Below are 27,513 nucleotides of genomic sequence, written 5' to 3' on the forward strand. Positions count from 1 at the left end.
AAAAAAAGGTAACTATCTTTCTCCAGGAAATTCAGTAGAGGTCAGAGGTACATTCTAAGTTTTCTGAAATCGGATTTATGCCTTATTTCCCCTGGTTCTAGAAAGAAGAAATCAAGACAGGTGATTATACTAAGCTCAATAGGAAACCAGGCATCATGAGTAACAGTCACACATAAACACAGTGCGCATTTAGCGTTAAGTATAAAAAAAACTTTGCTTGCTGGTTACCATTGTCTTATTACATTAGTAGACAGGAATAACAATTTTCTGCAAGTAAAATTAATTACGCAAAATTACTAGTAATTTATTTGGGGCAGATAATTTTAGTTGGTGACTTCAACTGTTTTACTGATGTAACAATTGTGATGGAGGGAATGCAGTGCAAAACACTCGGAATAGCTGTATAAATGCTTTTTAATAGAAATACATTCAGCTTACACAATCCACAAAACGGATAAAATGCACTGTTAGTTACTGTTAGTTTAGCGCTTTCACCTAACTGATGTAGGCTTCATCAGAACTAATCAAGCCAGGTGTTTCATACCTTTTAAATAAACTTTTTGGCGCCATTTTTTTTTTTAAAAGATTTCTTTGATATGCTACTAATCAATCCTATACACATTAATATATAATATGACTACGTTAAGAGGCTTATCAATTAACATAAATGGTTTGAATAACCCCTATAAAAGAAGTAGTATGTTCAAATACCTAGCATTACACAAACCAAACATAATCTTCTTACAAGAAACTCACTTAATGAAAGATAATATTAAGTTTCTAGATACAAACAAATACATAATTATTACAAGTTCAGAACATACTAAAAAGAAAAGAGGTGTAGCCATCCTATGGAATAAATCTTCCCCTATACCTAAAATAATTAAAACATATCAAGACAACAGAGGACTGTTATGTTTGCCCATAGTTGAAATAAACAAAAAATTATACACTCTAATAAACAATTATTGGTACCAATACTGTTAGACAACTTTTAAATCAAATAATATCCCATTCTGAAGGAAATCGTATAATGTCAGGTGATTTTAATTGCATTTTAGATCTAAAAGATACAACTACTCTAGGGAAAAGAAAAATTACACCACAAGCTAAGCAGTTAATAAAATTCATGGACACATACCTACTTAAAGACATTCATGACTTTGTAGAACATAACTCATTACAATATACATTTTAGTCTAACAGACACAAAACGTTCTCCAGAATAGATAGAATATTATTCTCTACACAGATAATAAATTATCTAGCTAATAGTAAAATTATATCCTGCCCAATTTCAGATCATAACTCTATTACATTCGAGCTCAATATTAACAATATTCCCAATGTTCAAATAAAAAGAATTCCGGCATACCTTATACAACTTAAAGAATTCCAATCATTCCTAAAAGAAGAAATATTAAACTTTATAGCTGTAAATTCAACTTCCAATACACACAACATATATGTCTGGGATGCCCTTAAAGCTTATTTATATGGGCAAATTAATAAATGGTATTACAATAAAAGAAAGTTTGGGGAAAGATATCAGAACAATACAGGATAAACTAGATAAACTGCATCTCAACAATAAAGATTATCTTACTTCCAAAAATATAAGAGATGAGATAAATAAACTAAACGAAGAATATAGGACTATTCTTCATCATAAAACGATGATCACTCTTGAAAAGTATAAATTTTTTGCCTACTTTTTAAATTCTAAACACTTAACCAACCTCAAAAACAAAACCAAAAGACTAAACAAACATAATTACATTAAAGATATATATATATATATATACTCTAAAAGGAAGAAAAAGGAAGTACACAGTAAACAAAATATAATAGAAGAATTTAGAATTAATTTTCATGAAATCAATCAAACCATACAACAAATAGAATCAAAGGATAAAATAAAGGATTTTATTAATAAAATCTTATATAATAAACTAAATAAACAACAAATAAACTTTATCGATAAACAAATCACTTTAACAGAGGTACAAAATCAAATTAATAAGCTTAAACTTAACAAAGTGCCAGGAAATTATGGCATAATTTCCGAAATTTATAAGATTATGCCCAAAATAGCTATCTCCCTTTTACATAATATATATAATGCAGCCCAAAATGATACCATGCTACCTCCTTCATGGAAATATACCTTCATATCACCCATTCTAAAATCTAACAAAACCCCTAAAAATTGTTCCTCATACAGACCCATATCCCTATTAAATGTCGATTATAAGATGTTTATGTATATATACACTGAAAGACTAAAGACGTTTCTACTTCAATTAATAGGTGATGATCAAACAGGCTTTGTGACCAATAGAAGCACCTTTGATAATATTAGGCGAACACTAGCCCTTATTGATTTTTCTCAAAGGAAAAAAAGAACTTGACATTAATTAGTCTTGACATAAATGCAGCTTTTGATTCAATTAATTGGGATTACCTGTTCACACTTCTAGAGTATTTAAATTTCTCATACAACTTTATTAATCTCTTAAAACATTTATATGAAGTAACTTTTGCTTATATTAAAATCGGCTCATACATCTCCAATAAAATTCCTGCCATAAAAGTTACCAAACAAGGTTGCCCCCTTTCCCCATTATTGTTCATGCTGATAATGGAACCACGGGCAAATAATATAAGAAATAACAGCAATATAGAAGGTTTGGAATTAGATAAAGTTATAACAGCTAAAATCCAGTTATTTACTGATGATGTACTTATCACCACAAAAGGAAATGACTCTTCTATATTATCCTTATTTGATTCAATCAAAACTTTTCAAAAGATTTCAGGGTTATCTTTCAATGATAGTAAAACAAAAATTCTACCCATATACTCAAGAAGAAGCAACAAATCTAATTATTATGTTCAACAAACTCCAAATATAGACCAAATTACATATTTTGGAATTATTATTGCTAAAGATGTTAAATCAATAGTACAACTAAACTATAACAAGTGTTTTGAAAATATCCAAAATTTACTTTTTAAATGGAATATGATATTATTCACCACAGAGAAAAGATTAACCCTTATAAAATGATAATTCTACCAAAAAAATTGTATATATTATACAATCTATTCAACTTCTTCCTTCAAAAAAGTTTATTAGTAAGTTAAATACTTTATTACTAAATTTTTTCTGGTCTCAAAAAAAAAAACAAGAATAGCATTTAATCAACATCTTAATAGCTGGAATAATGGCGGGATAGCATTTACAGATTTAAATCTTTACTCGACTTCCTCCATAATCAGAACAATTACACAACTTTTAGACACTTCATATTCAGCCAAATGGAAGTTACTTTGGGAATTATCAGCTATGCAGTTAATAACGAGGCCCTCAACAGACAAGTTAGAAATAATAAGCAATCCTACACTATGGATTTTAAAAGATTATTTTGCCACCTATACAACTCCTAGTGATACTGCTAGTTACATGCATTATATCATAATTAATTTTAGAAATTTTATATATAGACATCTTAAATATAAAGAATGTTTTTTTTTTATTATTCAAAAGTCCAAAAATGAAATCCAGTACAAAGGGAAGATGGAAATTTTAAGAGTTTATTGTGGCAAGCTCCATAAATAAAATATCCACAGCAAACCGGTTTTGGCTGAAAGTTCAAGCCTTCTTCAGTGCAAAAAGTATATACATTAGAGCAAACCCTAATACCTGCTTATATATGTGTACATAAATTAGTCAAAAAGGCTTAATAGCTTAATTGGCATGTTTAGTCATTAGTTAAACAGAAAACAAACAATCCAAGGCTGAAATTAGCTTAACTCATTCAGGCCTGGTTTAAATAGAGCACCTAGCCTGATTATCCAAGAGGATTCCTTATTATTTAATATATTATGCCAACCAGCTTTGGATGTCCTATTCATCTGTATTTTGTCTATGATGGTGAACGTAAATTTAGCAGTTTTGTGTACTAAAGTGTGTTTGTAAAGAGCGTTTGAAATTCTTTTATTTCTAATTTCACTTAAATATTCACTGATACGATGTCTAAAAGGTCTGGACGTTTGTCCAACGTAAAATGAAGAACAGATACAGGTGGCTACATAGATGATCCAATCGCTACTGCAATTACCAAAACATCTGATTTGATAAAGTTTAGATGTGTTACAATCTTCGCCAACATTGTCTTAGCACATTGGGAAGATCAATACATTTTAACTCCGAATTCAGGACTTCATGGGTATTGTATGGGCGATACCTTGATGATATTGTCCTGTTTTGGAATCAATCAGAACAAGATTTGAATAGGTTATTTTCGTACATGAACAGTACCACCAGTTTTTTGAGATTTACTATGGTCAAGGATCTAGATTATATTCATTATTTGCACATCACCATAAAGAAAGATTATGTGAACTGTTTTATTTCCCAACTATATAGGAAACCAACCTATTCTAACACATTATTACGTTTTACTAGTGCACATCCTTTGCACCAGAAGAAGGCCCTGGTCAAGGGCCAATGTGTTAGATTGGCCAGGATGGTGTCTGGCATTTATGACTTTACCAAGGAATGTGACAATTTGTCCAATATGTTTCAGAGAAGAGGTTATCCAGAGCCTTTTCTATCAAACATCATTTAGGAAGTTATAAATAAGAGGACCAGTGGACACTTTAGAGCCCTATTGGGCAATAGGGATGGCCACAATAATGTGAGGCACAATAATACTATTTTTACACATGCATTGACACTCACATATTCTGCAGATTGTGAAGAAATCAAATACATAATACATAAATATTGGAAGGTTTTTGATAATGATATTGGGGTCTTGGACAAGATAGGTAAGAGACCCACTATAGTTTATAAAAGAGTACATCAATAAAAGGACTACTTGAAAAAGGCAAACCTAATCTCACTAGAGGTGGCACGTATAAATGTGGTAGATGTCCCCAGTGCCCTTTCATGATGGATACAGACAAATTTAATCTTAAGAATTTTGGATCCATTACTAATAAAAAGAAAATGTTTTGCTATACTAAGGGGTTGTTTATATTGCAGTATGTAAAAACTGCCAAGGTTATTATGTGGGGAAAACAAAAAATGCTTTTAGACTTAGAGTCTACCAACATTTATATGACATCAAGCAGGAAAATATGAAGAATGCATTATTTAGGCATATTAATGACCAAAGTAATCACAGTTTTAGTTTTTTTATTCTTGAACAAGTTGATTTGGGACAAAGGCGGACCTGTTGAGGAATATTTGGAGTACATTGAGTTAAAGTGGCAGATCAGACTGAATGCATACTCCCCTCCAGGTCTTAATGATAGAATTTCTATAGCACCACTTTTGAAACTTAAACAGTTATTTATGTTATGATTTATTTATATTGTCATTGGTATTTTTTGCCTTATAACATTCTTTACATGTGACACTATTGATTTAACATTTGGTTAGTTGACGTTTTGTGTACTTGCAAACAGGGGGAGTATTCACTGCTACCTTACACTTCCTGTGATGTTTCTTAATTGAAAGGAAATGATGTGGGGTAATATTTTACTAATTGACTGGGTGTGTATTTAAGGAGTTATCAGCCAGGAATTCACTGTTCTGAAGAAGTCTGAGTATTGACGAAAGCACTTAACTTGTTGTTTTATCATTTTTAAACTGTGACTTTATGTGTATTTGTACTTCATTTTGATCATTGGAGTGAGTAAAGAATTTTTTCATTATTTGGGCTCCGTCTCGTTGGATACCACCCTGCATCTGCTGTTCATTCTAGTTTTTATTCTGCTTACTGAGTTTGTCGGCACTTTGAAATATGTTTTTATTTAACTTTTGGTTAGATTAGGGCGCAAACAATGGCTAGTTTGGTGCTTTATACATTGACTTGTTTAACTTAGTGCTTTTGGCTTTTTGAACACTTTTGATAGTAAACTAGCCAATTATTAATATATGTTTTTTGGCCATAAACATACCATCTTTCTCATTTATGGTTGTATAAATTATAGATGAGTACATTCTTTATGTTTTTGGCAGTATATTGGACAAAAAATAACAACTAAGATACTCAAGCTAGTATATAGCATATATTGCACTTTTGCTAAACAATATTCATTCTCCTTTTATTGAATTAAGATGTTCATAGTCAAATGGCTTTGTATCATGATGCTTTTTGGGTTCTGGCACTAAGAATATGTGAAGGAGCTTAGGTATCTATATCTTTGGAATATTCATTCTGTGTGCATCTTGGCATACTCCAGTGAGATTTTTCATGGTATACAAATATAACTAGATATAGGCTGTTTTTACTAACTATTGACTATCATTTTCTATGTTCTGTACATGGGCTTTACATGATCTATATACTTAGGATTAGCATTACGTTCACTATCATAGACAAAATACAAATGAATAGGACATCCAAAGCTGGTTGGCATAATATATTAAATAATAAGGAATCCTCTTGGATAACCAGACTAGATGCTCTATTTAAACCAGGCCTGAATGAGTTAAGCTAATTTCAGCCTTGGATTGTTTGTTTTTTGTTCAACTAATGACTAAACACTCCAATTAAGCCTTTTTGGCTAATTTATGTACACATATATAAGCAGGTATTAGGGTTTGCTCTAATTTACATACTTTTTGCACTGAAGAAGGCTTGAACTTTCAGCTGAAACCGGTTTACTGTGGATATTTTATTTAAGGAGCTTGCCACAATAAACTCTTAAAATTTCCATCTTCCCTTTGTGCTGGATTTCATTTTTGGACTTTTGAGTATTTTGGTTTAATCCATGCACTCAGTCTACCCTGCATAATTTTGGTTCAGTTTTTGTATTATTCCCCATAACATTTACACAAGAAATTATTTTAACCTCAGATTCAAACAAAATCACCATTTTTAAACATAATGAGCTCAAGTTCTTGTTCAAATTGACTTCTGAACATAAGGTTAAATCTGTTGATCACATAATACAGGAAGATCAATTGGACAAATCCATGTGGCTAGACATTCAAACACTCATATTATCTCTAGATAATAAACTACAAATGATCTCTTCATCCACCAAACATGATCCTAGGATTTTATTACAATTTCTTCTATCAACCCTATTACATAATCATACTTACTCAGGCAAACTTTCTTTCATTTATAGACTCTTAAGAGAAGAAACATTTAGTTGCCCACAAAATTACTGGAACTATTATAGTTTAATTAATAATAATTCTCTGGCTGATCAAGACAAGGCAAAAATATTAAAATCAGCAGGAAAAACAACTTTTTCTTTGAGATGGAAACTATATACCGGGAGATTCATGAACAGGTCATTTTACACTCCTCAATTAATGGACAAAATTAACAAAAAACAAAATATATGTAATAAATGTAAATCAAATATAGACATAAATTGGGCTCATATGTTTTACAATTGTCCAACTTTAAACATCTTTTGGGGAAATGTAAATTATTTGTTACAGGCACTTATCACTGACAACTTTATTATAAACAAATAATTGGTTATATTTAATACACCTGTTCCACTATGTGTTAGAAAAATAAAGTACTCCTTACTTTGGGCAATACTAGCAGTGGCTAGGAAATCCATAACAAAGAATTGGATATCTGGATCTCCTCCTACATTTTCTGTTCAAAAATCTATTAAATGATGTATGTAATTTACAATTAAAAACCATAATTTCTAGAACAACTAGGAAAACATATAATCATCATTTGTGGGTCAATCTGCAAAACTTGTTGAAAAAGTATTAACTTTTATAATAAGTGCATTTTATTCATTCCTTTCTTATCTGTGATGTATGATATAAATAGAAAATAATAGTTTATTTCTAATGATTTCACTGGATGTCTTTGTATATACTTCAGTTTTTATAAATCTGTTAATTTCTGTATTTTATATATATATATATATATATATATATATATATATATATATATATATATATATATATATATATATATATATATATATATATATATATATATATATATACATATATATATATATATATATATATATATACATATATATATACATGTGCAACATATATATATATATATATATATATATATATATATATACAAAACATTTTAGATTCACTTTTTTATCTCTCATGATTTTATGTGATTATATTATGTTACAATTAAAATCAATAAAAATTGTTTTGAAAAAAAAAAGAAAATGCATGGTGATGCAAAACCTGTTATTCTAACAATGTTTTAAGTGTATAAGAACAATATTTAAAATATGTTCCTATTTTTTGGGTCTTTGCTCCCCCATTACTTTGGGCTTTGTCCAGATTTCTTGCACTAAGAGGTTGAGAGGTATGCCTAGAGCCAGAGAAAGAAAGAATCCTGAAGGAAAAGTTAAGAATTACCAGGGAGTGAAAAAGAACCCTGTTAACTGGAAGGTATTTCTACAAGCTGAGTTGTTATCTTTTGAGAAGCTATTTTCCTGTGTGAGGAACGGGAATTACCTATATGAGACATTCTATTGTAATCTGGAGGGACTAGAATGAATTGTGCATGCTGGAAGTACTGAACTGTTTTTCAGAAAGCAATGTTTCTATACTTACTACTTGGACTGTTTGCTTCCTAGAAGAACCATTAATGCAATATATGTAATCTGACTTACATTGCTCCCCAGGCTGAAGAGAAACATATGTTATTTTGTCGTGTAAATAAACCTGGGCTTCAAAATCTATAAAGCTGGCTTTCAGACTGGTTTTCCACAGCATGCTGAACAAAGGTACTACAATACACACACATCATTTTTACAGTAACCAATCAACCAACATTTCTTGGACAAGGAGCAAACCACGACACCTGGAAAAAAATCCATGCAAGTGCAAGAAGAAAATACTAACTCCACAAAGAAACATCTAGATGTTCATGGAAAGAGAGAACCACAGTACATTTTCTCATCGCAGGGCATTTTCTGTCCCCACAAAATTAATCATGAAGACAAAACCTTGATTGTAAAATGAACTCATGACAACTTCTTTAAGTCACTTCTGGTGTAACCAGTGAGAAAACAGTAGTAACCACAATGCAAGGAAGTTACTACTGTTGAAAAGATACAGATATGACAGAACACACACACACACACACACACACACACACACACACACACACACACATATATATATATATATATATATATATATATATATATATATAAATAATACATTTAAATGACCAACGTACTGAAAGATCAACGTGCAAAACATTGATCATAGTATATCAAGCATTTAAAACACTAAAACCTAATAAATTGATAGAAGCGCAAATTGTTAATCCTACCACTAACTGCAGCCATACTTTGTGGGAATAGTGGTAGTTTTACAGGAAGGGTTTTAGATTCATAGATTAGTACTAGGCTAACTGCCATTGCAAGCCATTTTAAGCCTAGCCAATTATCTCCTGTGAGATTCAAACCCTGTACCTTGTGTTTGTAAGGCAAACACCTTAACCATTAGGCCACCCTCCCAACCCCTAAAAGTTGTTGGTTTGGATCACCTTCCAGGAAGTTTAATGAATTCATAGATTCATTCATTAGTACTAGGCTAACTGACCTTGCGAGCCATTCTAAGCCTAGCCAGTTATCCCCTGTGAGATTCAAACCCTGTACCTTGTGTTTGTAAGGCAAGCACCTTAACCATTAGGCCACCCTCCCAACCCTTTTTTCTAAGGTTGGGTGTAAGGTTGGAGTTAGGGGCAAGTATGGGTTTAAGGTTAGATGATATTAGTAAGGTGACAGTGGGCTGTTGTATTATTTAAGACGGCCATGTTATTTCTACAAACTGTAATGTGCTCTGAATATTTAAAATGAATAAAAGTAATGTTAGAATGAACAACTGATGTTATCTTGAAGTTAAGGCTTATGAGGTATCCAGATCAGAACTGAATGCTTAATAACTTCCAAGGTTTACTCACAGCAGGAAGATCCTGTCAAACTAACCAGGCTGGTCCCAGTAGACCTCTGATATGTTTTCAGAGAAGAAAGACCCATTTTTTTACAAACCACAAGAAGTTTCCCAGGATATGGAAAATATTGCTTCCATCTTCCAATAAATAAATTTAATGTTTCATCCAAAGAATGGTACTTAAGGTGTCCTGCACCCACTCATGCTGAACTGTAGCATTATCAATGAAACATGAATCCATGCAGTTGGTGTGAGAACTGAAACTATAGTCTTAACAGCTTCCTAAAATAAAAAGGTGGGTGTGTTACCTGCACAGACATTGACGCTAGAAGAAATGGGTGTCAGGCTTCATGTTTCATTATACTTTACAACAAATGGACTTTGATTTTTTTTTCCTTTGCAAGCAGTAGTACTGGACAAGACATTTTCCACCCATACAATGTCTTCTAGACATCATTAAATTGTATGACAAACAATAGTAATATTAATCATAGAAGAAGAAAAAGTGGTAGTAAATAAAATAAAAAATGCAGAAGACAAAAAAGTAGAGGTGTCAATAGCTTTGCTGAATGTTGGAAGTCTCAGCAATAAAATGGGTGATTAAGGCCCTTTCTTTTACTTGGAGGACGTTGACACTTGTAGCACTACTGAAACATGGTTTCAAAATCCAAAATACGTATTACAAATTTCAGGGTATAAGTCCTTCTGTTGAAGAAGAGCTGGTGATATATGTAGTAGTGCCTCAACCTTTGCAAAAAAAAAAAAAAAACAAGAAAACAACTCAGGACTAAAAAATGCTCAAACAATGATTAGTATCAATGGTAATTAATAGAATATTACAGGTATATACTATAAGCCACCTATGACCCCAGCAAAACATGAGGACTTTCTGACTAAACTCCATGATGTAAAATTCAGTGAAAATACAATCTTCAGAAACTGGCAGGGTAAAATAGTAATGCAACATAAATATATCAAATATTAACTGACTGTGTAAATCAAAGCAAATTGGGAAAAATACTCCGAAATCCAGCTACTGAGACACTATTATAGATTTACTGACAAGCCCAGGATCTTCTTCATGCCATCTTCGGTTATATCCATTTTAGTTAACACAGATCATGATGACATCTTTACCTGAGAGTAAAATCAAATTTCATCATAAATAAATACTTTTTTCTAATATTTCACAATGGGATCAATAATGAAGTAACATACTTATGAAAGCAGACTGGGATAGTATCCTTAGTGCCGAAAATAAGTATACTCACTGCCAAATTCCAGAAGATTTGCTCTCAGTGTAAATCTGCTCTGAGTCTGAAGGACTTGCTCTTAGTGTAAGTGACTTACTTCAGTGTAAAGCCTATCTATAAATAGGCTTACACAGTGGGGCCCCGATTCCAAAATACCTGCTTTCAGACTGCTTGTAAGCCTTTTAGAATCTGGCCCTCAGGATATTATCAGTGAGTCTTATAGTTTTATTAACTCCTGAACTCATGAAGTTATAACAGCAAGACATAAATAATTAAGTAAATGAAAAAAAAAATTAGTGCAATTAAAAACGGGGGTGACTTTCAAAAATTGCCCTAGTTGGAAAACAAGTTAAGATATAAAAAGTACATAAACTACTTACTTTTATCTCATATCTTCCACATCTAATTGTGCACTCAAATTGGCCACAAAGGTTGAAAGAAATAATATAATACCTTTAATTACATCGGGAAACAACACTGAAAGGGAATGTGATAGTAACATGTTATCAATGAGCAGTAAAGTGGTCACCCAGTCACAGGATGCACAGAATGTGCTTGCAGAAAAAAAATGTATAAACATCACACTAAGTAAATAAATGTGACAGAGTTCTGCAGAGGCAATGTAAGACCATTTACTATATAACTATAGACATGTAAACTGTTTCACCAAGAAATATTTAACAAAAAAAAAGTTTCACTAGACCCATTGGACTAGACAAAACTGCTGGTGGTTTCATAGACAGAATCAAAGAAGACCTAAATAAACTCTTAACTACCATGCTAAATAAAATGTTGCCAACTGGATACATCCCTGTCTTAAACTGGCAGGTTATAGTGGTACCAATTCACAAAGGGAGATTACGTCAGACATAATTTTACATACATCAGTCTGAGTCTATATAAAATCAAGAAGTGAGTCAGAACATTGCTTATTTCAAGTGACAAAGGGGACTGCTTATGTTAGATGTGGGACAATATGAGTATGTTAAGGGGAGCTCTTGTTTTCGGAATCTCGTGTCAGTGTGTGAAGAGGTGACAACAACACTTAGTGGGGGCTTGCGGTATACAGTACTTATCCTGACTTTAATAATGTTTTTAACACTGTTCCACATGAGGAAGTAATTGCTAAATTAAAACATTAACTGTCAATCTGTATACAGGTCAGAGTGAGGATTACTTGTCTATCCCAACAGGGCCCTGTACTGGGGCCATTTCGTTTTGGATAAAAAAGTGGGGAAATGGGCTACAGATAAGTAAATATGCTGATGACTGCAAACTGGACAAGATGATTACTTTAATAAAAGATGGCAAAGTTTTTCAAGATGGTCTACAAACACGTAGACCTGGAGTAGTAGTAATAATCGCACTATTAATGTCAGCAAATATAGTGTCCTGAGACTTGACAAAACATGTACACATTATGATGAAAAAATAAATGTTCAAATTATAAAAAAATTTAACCATTTTTGCATATCTAGGGAGTGCAGTAAACAATTTACATTTTAACTGTTGTATATCGGCCAAAGCTAGAAAAGCATATTCTGTAGAACATCCAGTAATAAAGGGCATGCCAGTTCCTTCCACAGAGATCAAGTATCATTTTATACTTCATCATTTGGATAAATTGTTGAATAAAATGCTGTGTTTTGTACATTTTGAGCAACCCACAGGATCTGAAAACTATTCAGAAAGGCTTTAAGAACTGCTGCAATATTCTATTTCTTATAGGTTACTAAGAGATGACTCTGCCTGGTCTGTAATGTAATAACTGATCCAGTTTTATATGAAACTCTGTGCCAGAACCTTAGATTAAAAAATACAAACAGAACAAAAAATGACAGATACATTACACCATGGCATGCAAGATTATAGAAAAAGCTTTCCTTTAGAATCAGAAGTTATTTATTATCTTTCTTCAAAATAATTTGAATATGTACATAAGTATAAATCATCAACATAAGATTATATAAATTATGTTTCTTGAAGGCCAGTAAAGTATACGCTTAACAACTGAACCTGTGTACTTGGGTATGAAACAACACATTAACCACCCTGATCACAAGGTCCAGTGATATGCTTTATATTTAACATTTTTGCGATCTGGTGTATGGAAAAGATTACATTTATACTTCTGTCCTCTCTTTCATCCTATGCAGTATAATATAGTATTTGCAAATGGCATGAATTTTACTACAGAATATTTTGTTAATACTCAAAATGGATTTGAAAATTCGAAATATAAAGAAATATACTACAAAAAATTTGTTGCAATGCATCAGAGTTTGGCCAAACTGAGACAACAGCAAACAGTTTGACAAATCTAGGGAAAGGTCAGACTTTGCTGCCTTGCGCACTATTGAACTTAGGCAAAAACATTTTTAGCAGTATGTTCAGCTAAGACAAACTGCACAAGTATATTGTGCTTGTGATACACATGCAAAGAATGACGAGAAAGTGTCATGAAAGTGAAAAATTTAAGCTTGGCAGTACAGTTCAACATCTAAGGGTTCTATTGTCCCAGCCATCGCCAATTACCACAGAATTCATGAGGTGCTCTTGGGGGTTGGACACAAACCACTGGACCACCGGGGGTTAGGGAGTTAAGAGGCCTGTGCACAGGCCAATACGTACCTTTACTTAAAAAAAAATAAAATGTTGCATATGAATGTCTGTGTGTGTGTATATGTTGAGGATAAAAGTAAGGGGTGTGTTCTGCAGTATCTTACACAGTTTGAGTAAGTAACTGGAGACTTTGGAAAGAGGGGGGTTATTTCTCCTTTCTGCAGCAGGAGAATCATACCAAATGTGTTTTTTTCTGTAATACATTCAGTCCAGACAAGCTTGTTTTCTGCAAAAGTGGCTGTTCAGACGTCTGACATGAGGGTAAAGAAAGAACTGCTTAGGGTTTGCAGAAATCATTCCTATGAACCCAAAGGCATACCAGTAATCCAAATTGTCCAACAAAACTATTGGCAGGTTACCCTATATCCCAAACCTGGAACAAACTCTCATCTACCTATGAACCTATACGAGTGGATGGGTAACAGAAAATACACCCCTGGGATCACTTCATTGGCTCTGCTTGACAGAGGATCAGTTAATTAATCAATGGGGCAGTGAAAGCCGACACACACTGGCTAGGCTTATAAATAAATACACTTGGGCAGATAGCCTAGTACCTACCTATGAACCTATCTAACACACGACATATCCAATCTTCGCTCCTATTCAAAAAAGAACTGAAAAAATACTTAGCCAACTCTCCCTCCTACAACTGTCACCACCCCACCTAATCTGCCACTACCACACCAGAACTATTCCCTTCATACATTATATATACTTACAATCCTGTGACTCCATAGCTACACCATTGATCTCTCTTAAAAACTAAACTTTCTTCCCAACTTTGACCCCGTTTTACTTCTTATTTCCTTGGCCACCCCAACTCTTTCCTCCTCATTTCCTTCTCTCCACTCTTATCTTTGCCACGTCTCCTTCCACTCCACCCACCATAACTGACACAACTGCCACTCTTTGCTATTCTCTGTCTCTTCAATTATTCTTCACTCCACTCCACTTACTATTCTTATATTTTGTTCTTAACTCCTCATTTCCTTCTCTCCACTATCTTTACCACCTCTCCTTCCACTTCACCCACTGTAACTAACACAACTGCCATTCTTTGCTATTTTCTCTCTTCAATTACTCTTCACTCTTCTCTACACTCCACTTGCTATTGTTCTATTTTGTTCCACCAACTGTACCTCTATCGTTTTGTTATTGTACATGCACAAAATGCATACTTTTAATGATTTCTACAAGGCATTAATGTTGTTACTCATGTCTCTTTATCTTGCCCTTTTTAATGTTCCTAAACTTGCAATGTAACTTGGTTTTGTTATGATATATGTATATTATTTTTTTTGGCATCATCTTTTTTTTATCATGTGTTTGTGGAGCTTTTCTCCTCGGGTCTCCACTGAAAATGGCCCCCAGCCCAGTGGACTAATCCGGTTAACAAAGGACAAATAAATACAAATCAACTGAATATAAAAAAAATAATGGTGCTATATTTCAAAATACTAACTTCATACACCCCCAAATCAAAAGGTACATTTGCATTTGAAGGCATAGGCAAGCATCCACCACATACTCCATCACCACAACCTATATTTTTGTTCATAGGTTCATTTTTAAATACTTTTATATGTATTGAGATGTGTAAATACAAACGGCATATATTTTATGGTTTATATATGGATTTTTTTTCCAAAACACATGGGTGGCTAAATGAGAATTTTGCTTAAGTTTGTCATTTCAAGTGTGTTTTTAAGATGTACCATCCAGAAACGTGCACTACTCCACAATAGTGGGTGCTGCATTCTGATACTAACATCCTATGCCAAAAATCCTGGCTGGGTCCATGTCTACAGTCAAACCACAGAAGAGACAAAAAATTTTGCCAGTATCATCTTTATCATTTCACAAAGACCTGATCTCTGACAATGGCAGGTACATAAATGAAACGTAAATGTGGCCAAGAGGTTCTGCTAATTACTACACATGGACTAGAATTTTGGGATTTGAGCTCTGACACTGTTTTTACAACCCTAGCTGGAACCTAATGCATGTATTACGTGACTATTTTCTTTACATAAATAAAACTGAATTAAATTATCTATATTTTAAAGTAAAACATGCTAAGTTTAAGACAACGCTTCCTCGTTTTTAATCTATGGTCATATAAACTATTTTCCCCTAAAGAATCGGGCTGAAAAACATATTAGATGGGGCTGCTGTTCTTAATATTAAACTCGGATAAATGGTTGAAGCACTGTTCAAGCTATTCATAAACTACGTGCTTTTAAAATATGATTTAACTCTATACGTAAAGATATTATTATATACAGCATGATGGTATCCTTTTTATCCTGGCTTTCAGTCCCACACCCTTCTTCTAGGATGCTATTTATTACCTGATTAAAAAGTCAGTGACATAAACAGGAAGAAACTCAACATCACATCATCACCGAGAACTGCCCTTAGGCTACAAAAAAATCTATACGGTAGAAGCATAAAGTGATCCACAAAAGGGATTGACAGTCATGGCGTGAGAGGCTCAGCAGTTTTTTCACCCTTTAGTGGTACAAGCAGCAGTAATTAAAGGAGATTTGTTGTACTCTGTGGTCAACAGGCTTGTGGACAGTTCGCCTCACCTTCATCTCTCACCCGACCATGGCCTTGGTTACGCTACAACGCTCTCCCACCCCCAGCGCATCCTCCACAGCGAGTACTGTAGAGGTGAGTGACCTGCAAAGTGTGGGCCTGGGGTGACAGGAAACAACGGGGATGGAAAGGGGTGCGGTAGGCCTTGTAGTAACAAAATACATAATTTTCCCAACAAAATGCTAGCAAGTTTGTTTTATCGTAGCCGTCTGCAATCAGTAGATTTGGTTTATTGTCAACTCCACGGAATACTTTCCCACTCTGAATGTGTAACATTTTTTAGCCTGTATATATATCGCGCTTCAGGGTTTGAAGTAGATTATTTTTATTATTATCACCCTTATTTTTGTAAATAAAATTTCACCTTTGTACCACTGAAGGCAAATGATGTAGCTTTACCTATTTTAATTTAGTAGTCCGCTGCTGCTCAAGATTCTTTACAGTAGTAGGCAACTTCTGCTAGTGCAGAATTGGACCTACAGGGAGCCGGTAACACCCGCACGGTTTTGTATCAGTCGCTGCTCATTTCTTGGCAGCTGCTTTACAGTACAAAGAAAGCTGGGAGCAAGTAGTACTAATTATGGAGAGAAAACTACTGCATTACTTTACCTTACTGGAGGTTTGAAGGGGTGGGGATTAATGTTCGTTTTGTGCACTGTTTTAAGTGGACAGTTAACACTGTTCAAACATTAAAGGGGTTAAACCCATATTCATCGTTGATATTGTAGATTACTTGATAGTGAATTGCCTTTGAGAAGTCAAATGATGTTGCCAATTATACATTTTGTTATGTTGGGTACGCAAGAGTATTGCATACTATCAGACCCAAGTATTTTATTAAAAATAGGAGTGCAATTCCTATCACTAGATAGGTTAGACAAGACTGCATCAGGATTCAGGAAAAGTTTGCTTCTGTCAAAGGGGTTCAGAGGTTTTATAGATTTGTTAGTTTTACCGTTTACTTCTGTTTGCATTAACCAAATGTTTGCCGTATGAAACACCATTATTTTGATTGGCTGTATATAAAATTATATAGCAGCAGTAACGTGATGTATGTAACTTAACCAAGCGGAGAGCTTGCATATAATATGTTTGAATCAGGACCAGCGTATTCCTTTTGGTAGTTGGTATCAGTGTTATGCATGGTTGTGTCCTAGATCTGACGTGGACATTCTTTGGCTTCTGTTAATTCTGGATTTGTAGTTGACCTGTTATAATCACAAGGAAATGTTTATAGTAACGGAACAGAGATGTGCGATTATGCAAAATACCTGCCATGGACCAGTAAATGTTGATGTAGTCACTGAAGATTTACTAGAACAACTTTAATAAAATTCATCTTGAAAATGGTAATACTGAGTTTACTTTAGCCTGTTTTGCTTAAGCTTTAAACACTAAAGTCTTAACACTGATATTCAGAAATCAGAAAATGTGGTAAGAAGGAGGAATGTGTACTACTATTGAATATACCAGGCAATATGTATTTAGTGTTGAGGAATCCTCAAGTAGTCTGTTCAGTAATTTTAATAAATTGTTTTTATTTCTGTCTTTATTGAGGGCATCAATAACTCTTTCTTTTTATGAACAAGATCCCTAAGGTTAAAATTCGTATCACTGTTTAAACCATTGCAGTTGAGAACTTGCTGGATGGCACAAATGTCGTGCCCTCCTTTGGGCATGTTCAGTCCAGCTTTGAAGGTGTACATGAACAGAGTACCTGACCATTTTGCTGAGTGTAGGGGCAGAAGATAATTACACACAATATAGTCATATGCCCAGGTTCTGGGCTCTGCACATGAAAGGAAATGTGTTATGATTAAAGATGGACAGATGTAGCTAACTGAACCATTCTCCCCAATGTAGTTAAAAGCCCATCTTATCATGAAGGCAAGATGCAGTGGTCCTCTGTCTGTGCACATAACTTAGAATGCATGGGGAAAGCTATCTACTGCCACTTCTATTTTACTGTTCTACTATGACTTGTACATGTGGAACTCCTGCTGTCTCCTTCATCACAGAGACAGCATAATGTGTTCTCACCACTACCCTCTCCTTGCCTTCTTCCTGTTTTTTTTAATAATAATTTGATATCTGTTTGTGTCTTACTATTATATAATCTATGTTTGTGACTTGGACTGCATGATTTTTATTGTATTTGGATCTATATTTTCTTTTGTATGCTCTGGGGCTTTTACTGAAATGTGGTAAGTATTGATCAGTACTCACACCAGTTAAATTCATAAAAAAAGTAAGTAAATTCTCTGTATTATCATGATGAGCTTATAGAGCATATGTGATTCATTGTGGAGTTGTGCTGTAGAAAATTGGCATATACCCATTTGCTCAAATATATGTTCAGGAAACTGGCCCCTCCAGTGCTACATGCTCGGAAAGACATGAATTAAGCAGTTCGGTCTACTGCATATCTTTTTATATTAATAGACAAGTTGCAGTCCCCAGCTATTGCGGAGTGAACATTTTGTTCTAAATGATTATCACTGTTGAAGTGACCCCCCCCCCCCCGACCCCATGTACAAAAAATGTGGAAAAAGAAGCTGTGGATGGATGAATAAAGACCCTATCTCCATTTACACTCGCATCCTTTTTATGTATTTTTATTTTATTATGTCTTTTTAACTTGGTAGACTAAGTGGTCCAAGGACCCTCTGTAGCTATCACTTAGGCCAGTGGTGAAAAGAAATACATACAGATATATATGGTGCAAGATGTAGGTCTGTTAAATCAAATTTACAGTGCAGTGAATTGTTTTATAGCTACATAAATCAACAAAGACTTTGCATTAAGTGGCGGACCATAGTGGACTGTTATGCTGCTAGTCCTGAGCTGCTATCCTTTAGAGGAGGCATTAGATCAAGGTCTGTTCTCTGAGCTGGCAGTAACTTGGGTAGCTGTTAAGGATATAATGGTACTTTGAAGAACTGGGAGAATTTTATTTGAAATGATTTTTTTTATTTATAAGAAATGTAATAAAAACAAAGGACATCATGATTCTGCACTACCACACACAAGTATTGTATTAACAAATTAGGATTTCACATTTCTAACAAAACAATTTAAATTCCTGTTTTAGGCTCGATGCATTTCTGTATCATTTAACTTTTATTTTCCTTCCGTGGACATTATTTTGCTTTTAAGATTTGAATAATTGCAATTCAATTTCTTAAATTATTTTTTATATAAAACATATATTTGTATTGTCAGATATGCTGCTTTTGAGAAACTGATACTATTTTCCATTCTAAATCTCAACACCATCCAATAGTTCAGAATTTTATTTCATGGAACTTCAGCTGCTGCCTTCCAGGAAACTATATAATGGTTGAAAATAGTAAAAATAAATGCCATGGATGGTCCACAAATTGTTTAAATACAATTTAATATTATATCATAAAACATTGACTGTTTTCTTCTCCCAAAAGAGACTATTTAAATAAAAAATTTTTGAATTTTTGTGCAAATATTTTCTTTTTTTCCCTTTGTAAACTTTAAAAAATCTTCCCAATTACTCTGCTTTTGATAGCAGTTTTTTTGTCTTTTTGTAGTTTGTCTGCGCTCCTTCATTTTTTAAGTCCAGAAATTTTCTTTTTACTTAGTTTCTTCCATACTTTTCTAATAGTTTAACTTGTTGTTCAGATTTTTATTGCCTCAGATACCTCTTTGTCCATTTTTGAGCTTTGAAGCAAGGTTTGGGTCTTTTTACTCACTAGTTGTGGGTTTATCAGTGGCACGCTGGTTGCAGCTATAAAAAGTGCCATAAAAAGCCTTTTTAAACATTTGTACCATTTCCTTCCAACTCCAATACTGCTACAAATCAGCGCATTCTTATACTAACTAAGTAAATCTACTTGATTTTTAGCCTACTAAGACTGTTTCACACCAATAGCAGTGCAATTCCTATAAAACTATCTTCTCTCCCTGACACTCTTGTCAAATCTTTTGTCTAAAAACCTTCCCCGAACATTACTATTCTTCTCTACATAGCTCTTATTCCCCAATTGTGTTTACTCTTTGAGTCTTCTCTCCTCGAGCAACCTCCCTCTGCATCCTACCCAATTACTTTTGCTATTCCCCTTGTCATATTGAGTACCCAAGTTGGGACCCTCCATGCTCGCTCCTCAGTTGCTCCCTCCTCAAACAAAACACAAATACATCCTATACGGCCAATATCAGTTGCTAGCTCTCAACAAAAGGACCAACAGAACCTAACATATTGAAACATAGGACCACACAGACCAGTCTGTATAACCCTGACCTCTCCACACAAGATACATAGGAGACACATAGACCATCTGAAACCACAAATCATACAACCAAACTCACAAAGAACCAAAACAATACCAAATCAAAACACACACACCAAAACAGCAATCAAAACCACCACAGCCTCAAATAACACATAAACACACACAGCCACCCAAACAGTCCACAAACAGTCAGACCAAAAGAGCAGCAACACAGCCAACACACAGAGACCACCCACACTCATTACTGAAACACACAATGGAAGACACAGAGTAGTCAACAGTCACACCCTGGTCAGGGGAAGCTACAGTCACTTGTCTGTCGGGCGAGATAAAGGGAATAACTCAGCAGCACTCAGGTCAGAGTGAGTCAGGCCAAGATTTGGCTAGCTCATTGTCGAACACCTGGTATAACGCACTTAGAGACATCCACTCCTCTCTTGAGCAGCTTAGTCACAGCGAGGTAAGCGATGATTATGACCTTGGTAAACGACCTGGACCAAGAGCAGTTGGACTATATGAACAAGAGATGATGCCACAATACAAGTTATGAATGATGCCACCAAACAACATTCCAGGATGATGCTATAACACCTGGTGGGAATCCATGCTTGTGACATTGGGAGCTGCTTTAAGGATTGATGGCACTGGTCACCTGGGAGCTTGCAGCTGTCACCTGCTGGACGGCCAGCCCTGAAGGCCCCCTGGCTTAGGCTCTGCCCAGCACAGGCACCTACCACCCCATAACACAAAAGGGAAAAAAAACCAAAATAGAAAAACTTAGGGTAATGCTGCTCAATGCCAAAAATACAACTCAAAATGCCCTCCAGCGAGGTCTCTCTCAACCATGCAGCCTCATGTCTAAGATGCCTGGAAATTTCTCTGTAGCAGAGCTGTGACGATGTCTGGTTCTGTGACAACTCCAGCCCCTCAGCGCTATCTCCCCATACCCCAAAAATCCGGTTCATACACATCATCCATCATCCAAATCCATATCCACCACCCACACCCACACCCACGTTCATCGCATCGAAGCATCGAGGAGACCATCTGGGTGAGGTGGCGCTGCTCAGATCGGAGACCAATTGGCTATTGCAGGCCACCCTCACAAACTCCTCACAAACCTCCTTGATAAATGTCACCCAGAACAGACACAATGTCCTGTCAAACCACCATGGCCTTAATACTATCACACTTCACTACCTGACTGAGACACTACTATACACAAAAGCCCAAACACCCCCCTAATAAAGTTCCTGAACCTCAAAAAGCCCAAACCCCCTAAACAACTAGTCCATGGAACAACAGCTCAAGATATCATCATCCAGAGATATCATACTTGATCCGAACACAATCGACTTATTCATTCACTGCCCTCACTCAGATCACAAGATAATCTCGCTAGATCCTCAGCTGGGTCCTCAGATCCCAACCTGAAATAAAAGAAAGCGTAAAACTTCTTCTAAAAAACTTCACAAAGCTTCTAACTTCAGACTGGTCTCCTTTAGAGCCCCCCCCGCGGGCGGAAGAAAACAGTATCAAGCCGCTGAATCTTCTACAAATGCCTTTCTACAGCACCCAGCACCTGCATGGATGCATGGATAAAGCACAAAACAAAGACTCTTTGTACTTTGGCAAAAAGTCCAGTCTGTGGACCCCCAGCATAAATAAAACTCTACAACAAACAAGGAGGAAGCTACTGCAAGAAAGAAAAAAAAAAAAGGTAAGACACCCTTGATCACTATAATAAAAAACTAAGAGAGCTCTATAAAATCATCCAAAGCAAATTTCGAGGACAATCATAAGGCCTAGAAACTCCCAGATATGCTCAGAAAGAAGAAAAAAATGATGAGATTACTGAGACTCCCAGATATGTGCCAATGTACTGGCTTGAGATGGTTCAGCCTACAAACTCCCAGACAGAGATATCTATACCAAAAGCGATTTCCCCCCCCAAACATCCAGCATCTAGTGAGAACTGCTCTCTCAAAAAAAAAAAAACACATCCACCACTCTCTCTGTGTCCCCCCAGCTGTTGCTCCGTGAACTCAATGCTGTGTGCTCCCACAGCTAGGACAGCCGACAGCTGTTTAAATTAAACACAGCTGTTGTCCCTGATAACCTCAGTCTTGGCTCTGTTTCGTGCACTCAGCCCTTCACACCACCTGCTCCCCTCCACCACCCCTGAAAAGCCTACCCAAACCTTATCTGCAAAAGCCATGGATGATATCAATGGCCATAATGGATCATAATGGACCTCATAAATAAGACTTTAGGAATTTGCAGACTTGGATCCAGTTCTTTTTGTCAGTCAAAGGCAGATCATTTTTTTTTGACTTTTTTTTTTGAAACAACAGTCAAAGCCATTGATCAGAAAAAAGCAGTCCATACAGCTACCTCGATCTGGCTAAAGGCCTTCGATCGATACAATACCCAACATCACCTAAAATTGAAAAACCATCAGCTAATTCATTATACATCATCACATGGGTTGCAAACTGGCTGCTGACAGGACAGAACCGGTCAGAGTTAGTCTGGCGCCATCCATGTCAGACTCAAAGGTCACAAGTGGTGTCCAGGGGCTCAGTCCTGGGCCCTCTTGTTTGGCATCTACTTTCCTTTTCAAGCAAGCAAACACAGTTATGTTATGCAAACAAAGCAGATGACACTGCACTGCAAACTATATATAGTAAAACACACATGACACAGATCCTTTCCAAGGGTCTCACAGAGAAACGGATAACTGGTGCCAGAGCCCTACCAAGCAATCCAGCAAAGCACAGAAGAAGAAGAGAGGGACAGGGACCTGGGGACCCAGGTTGATAGTAGTCTGTCACACCCACCCCATGTAGCTAAAGTTAGGAAGAAGACCTCTACATGCCCACCTTATCATGAAGGATTCTCATCTAGACCATGATTGATCACAATGCCCACATTCAGAATGTATGACCCCACAACTTGCAGCAGCCACAAAAGTTCCCACAAAAACAAAAAAAGGGTCTCAAAAAAAAATAAAAAAATATGTCCCGACTGAAGAACTCCAGCTCCAGCTCTATCTATTCATCACTTCACCGCTGCTCACAACCTAACATACCTAACAGGCCAAGTCCAACCCAGATTATGCTTTGATGAATCAAAACAAAAGAGAAAATCCATCCACAAAGGCGGAGAAAGGAGACGAAACATAACATTAACGCTAATAGCTGGAGGGGAGGAGGGATTCATCCATCAACTCCCCCCTCCTGATGCAAAAAAATCCCATCCGGTACAGAGGCACCTGCACCTCGCTGGCCCTTGTTCAAGAGAAATCTTGACCAATGGATGGGAGATATGCAGATATACCCCATTACTTACCTCAGTCACAACAGAGGCAGAGCAACATAAAAATAAATAATGTCCCCCCCAAGGGGGGGGGGTGGCGTAAAAGCGAAAGCGATAGGCTGTAAATGCCCCCCTCGGCAGATAGCCTAGTATGAACCTATGAACCTATTAGAGTATTTACAAACCAACACCAAGGTATTATATAGTATCCAAAAACAAGTTTCACTGGCTGTAGTGATGAATCTATTGAACCTGTTCTTTTCATATTTTTTCTCTTAAAGAACCTGGGTATATGAGACAGTTAGTGCTTAGATAACTCCAATCTTGTTACAAATAAGGCACAGACACAATTTGTGTATGCTTAGAAAACTCCAGTCTTGTTACAGACAAGGCACAGACACAAGTATGTACCAAACAACATTATAATTGTAAATGATGGTTGAATAACCTATAATTTAGTAGCTTTTGTACTTGAGGTGCGATACACATTTTTTATTTTTACTACTTTCAAGTGCTTTTGGTTGATGCTGCACTTATTTTGTATCTTCCAAACTATAGAACGGTGTTGTGAACTATGCAGACTTCAGTGTTTTCCTAGGTGAAAATGGCTTGTAGGGAACAAAGTTTCTTGTTCAGGCTCCTACCATTGATTAGTAACACCTTCATATTTTCCTTTGCTTGTTTTGTTATGTTGGTAGGTTTATCAAGTTGACTTCGCCTAAAAAAAGGTAATATGGAGCGGACAATCCCTTTGCCAATAATCAAAGTCCTGGATGGGACAGGTGCAGGCCATCCCTGGTGAAGCAGCATGGGCTGTTGTTCATATCCTCCCAGGCTGACAAATATTTGACCATCTTTGAATGAAACCAAAACCAAGCTAATTTATTATGAAGCCAGTTGTTTTTTGCTCATATCGTGGCATCATCCTTGGAGAAGGTAGAATGCTGTTCAATGCTAGGCTTATACTTGCCTTGGGCATACAGTCTGAGAGCTCCGTTATGCCTCTATTCATATAGTCCAGGAAGGTGCACCTCAAGTCATTAACACCAGCATGAACTATGACAAGGATGTACATTTTTTGTTTAGGGACTCAAGTGCACATATGATCTGGTGGATCCTGGCACCAGACGAGCATCTTACTGTCACTCTTCCGTTGCTCAGCGTGGTAAGAGGCACATCTGTACATCTTACAGTGGAGTGAGTCACTTTTATAACAAGAATGTTTGGTTGGGTCATATCTGTGACTTTGGGACTCCTTGTACTGTGTTAAAGTAGGCTTAATACACTGACTGTGCTTTGTACATGTGCTATGTTTTGTACATGTTTTAGGATTTTTGCCAACAAAGATATATATGTACATCTCTCACACAATGTCTTATGCTGTTTAAGTAATAGGTGATCACCAGACAGTATGAAACAAATACTCATCTCCATCCAGCTGGCTAGAGACGTGAAGAAGTGCTTGTCCGTGATAACAGGAATGTCTGCAGGGGCAGGGGGGGCATGGGTAAATATAACTGCTTGGAGTTTGGTTTTAGAATAATATTTGGGTGTTCTTGCTACTATGTACATTTCAGTACAAAACAACTAGCCTGGAAACCTTCTTCCATCACCAGCAAGAACCAGTAAACTAGATATATGCAACTCTAGTGATATTCTACTTTTATGCCATGTTTACCTAATTTCCTCTCTGCATTCTTTACCTCAGTAATGTTGTAATGTCACTTCTACCTGTTTAACCACTGGATTACTGAGTGTGCTTTTGTATTGTAAACCAATTGTTTCTTAGTTGTATTTACCTACGTGTAAAATTTTACTTTTATTCATATACTGAGATTTTTCTCTAATTACCTCAAAAATGCTCTGTCACTACTAATTGTTTAACCACTGGATTACTGATTGTGTTTTTTAGATTGTAAGCTAATTGTTCCTCAGTTGTATTTTACCTATGCATGTAATTTTACTTTTATTCATTTATCCCCAGGCCTCCACTGAAAAGGGGCTGTGACTGGCTCAGTGGACTTTCCTGGTAAACAAACTGCAAATAAATACTCACTTATTTGGTACTAAAATCATTGCAAGCAGTATCATTACACTCAATATTGAGCATTTTTATCAGAGATCTTTTATCCTGGCGAGTAGTTTAAGGGAAGAGACTTTGCAAAGTGATACTTATGCTCACACCTTGGTCTCTTCCCATATTGACTACTTTGATGCTCTGTATCTGGAACTCCCTAACACTGATCATTTGCAGTTTGTGCAGAGCTCTCTGCTGAGTGTGCGGCATATCCTAGACTGGTGTTCATTTTGATGCAGAGTGAAGTACAAGATCTTAGTGTTAATATACCTGTCTATTCTTGACTGGGGTCCCTCCTGTCTGAAGGAACTGGTTGTGCCATACTGCCCTGCCTGAGCCTTATGCTCATTTCCCAGGGGCTGCTACTGGTTTCCCAAGTTAATCATGAAACATCTGGAGCTCATTATTTTGGCTTTCACCGTCCTCACCTGTGGAACATGCTACCTCAGTGTCTTACTGTGAGTGTCCTTCCTTGGTTGGGTGCTACAAATCACTTAAAAACCTACCTTTTTGAATGAGCTTTTGATGGTGAGGGTTAACTTGTTTATAAATCACCTGCACTTTACATTCTTTCTTTACTTGTCTATTCATTTAATTCATGTTGTAAAACATTGTAACAAAAGTTGCAGAAAATGTTAGAGCAGTTGAGCATAAAACTATATAGAACTTCCTACTTCATTTCTCTTTGATTTCTTTCCCCACTGCTCAGTAATATCTTGCATTAGTCACTTCTTCCTCTGCTTCAACTGTACCTCTCCTCTTACTCCTCTGTCTTTAATGGAGGAAACTTCTCTGCAGACTGTGCTGTTTCCTGTTTTGCCTTCCGCTACATTCTCACCATGCCTACATATCACCAGTCCCTCTTTTCATGCTTCCTGCACTGCTTTATTATTTAAACCGTGCTTGTACGTATTGTGTAAATATAGTATTGTCTATAAAAATCTGTGGCTTATATTTGCATCCTTTTTATTAAGGAAATCTCTATGCAACAACGATGAGATGTTGTAGTATCTTGTAAAAAGTATTTATTCTAGAGTAGTATATGAAGTCAAAATAATTTACACATATTTGACTTGTAACTGTTTTATCTGAAAGTGCAGTATAGATTCTGTGACGTGTTCACCTCTCTTGGTTTTTGGAGCATTTCTTCCCAGACCTCTGCTGAAAATGGACCAAGCCCAGTCAGATTGTCCTTTGTAACAAATGCAAGTATGAAAAAGGGCTAATCTTTAGACACTGTTAGCAATAGAGTCTGTCCCAGGCTGTAAGGCCAAAAGTGGTGGACGTCTGTAAGGGCAAATCATTAATTTAAGTGGGGTGTCATTAAGAAGATGAACATGTCAGTTCTGCATATGGGTATAAATTTTGCATCGACTAATGATCCACTGTGGGATCGGGTGGAATTTTGATATTTTAATTTTATTTACTCTTTGC

General features: G+C 35.8%; 2 protein-coding genes across 4 annotated transcripts in view; one reads left to right on the forward strand and one right to left on the reverse strand.

Annotated features, from left to right (window-relative positions):
* Positions 1–16,954, reverse strand: part of DAO (D-amino acid oxidase) — a 297,399-nt gene extending 280,445 nt beyond the window's left edge. For 2 of the 3 annotated variants that reach the window (XM_044068398.1, XM_044068396.1), the window contains exon 1: positions 16,819–16,951. The gene's annotated coding sequence lies outside the window, so the exon portion shown is untranslated. Of the gene's footprint in view, positions 1–16,818 lie in introns of all 3 variants that reach the window. The other variant, XM_044068397.1, reaches the window with a different exon arrangement.
* The window catches only part of SSH1 (slingshot protein phosphatase 1), a 1,317,746-nt gene continuing 1,306,433 nt past the window's right edge, over positions 16,201–27,513 (forward strand). The window contains exon 1 of the mRNA XM_044068394.1: positions 16,201–16,494. Within this exon, the coding sequence (XP_043924329.1) occupies positions 16,429–16,494 (66 nt within the window). The 5' untranslated portion in view covers positions 16,201–16,428. The remainder of the gene's footprint in view (positions 16,495–27,513) is intronic.

The sequence above is a fragment of the Protopterus annectens genome, chromosome 4.part0, assembly GCF_019279795.1.
Source record: "Protopterus annectens isolate FY-2018-M chromosome 4.part0, PAN1.0, whole genome shotgun sequence".
NCBI lineage: Eukaryota > Metazoa > Chordata > Ceratodontiformes > Protopteridae > Protopterus > Protopterus annectens.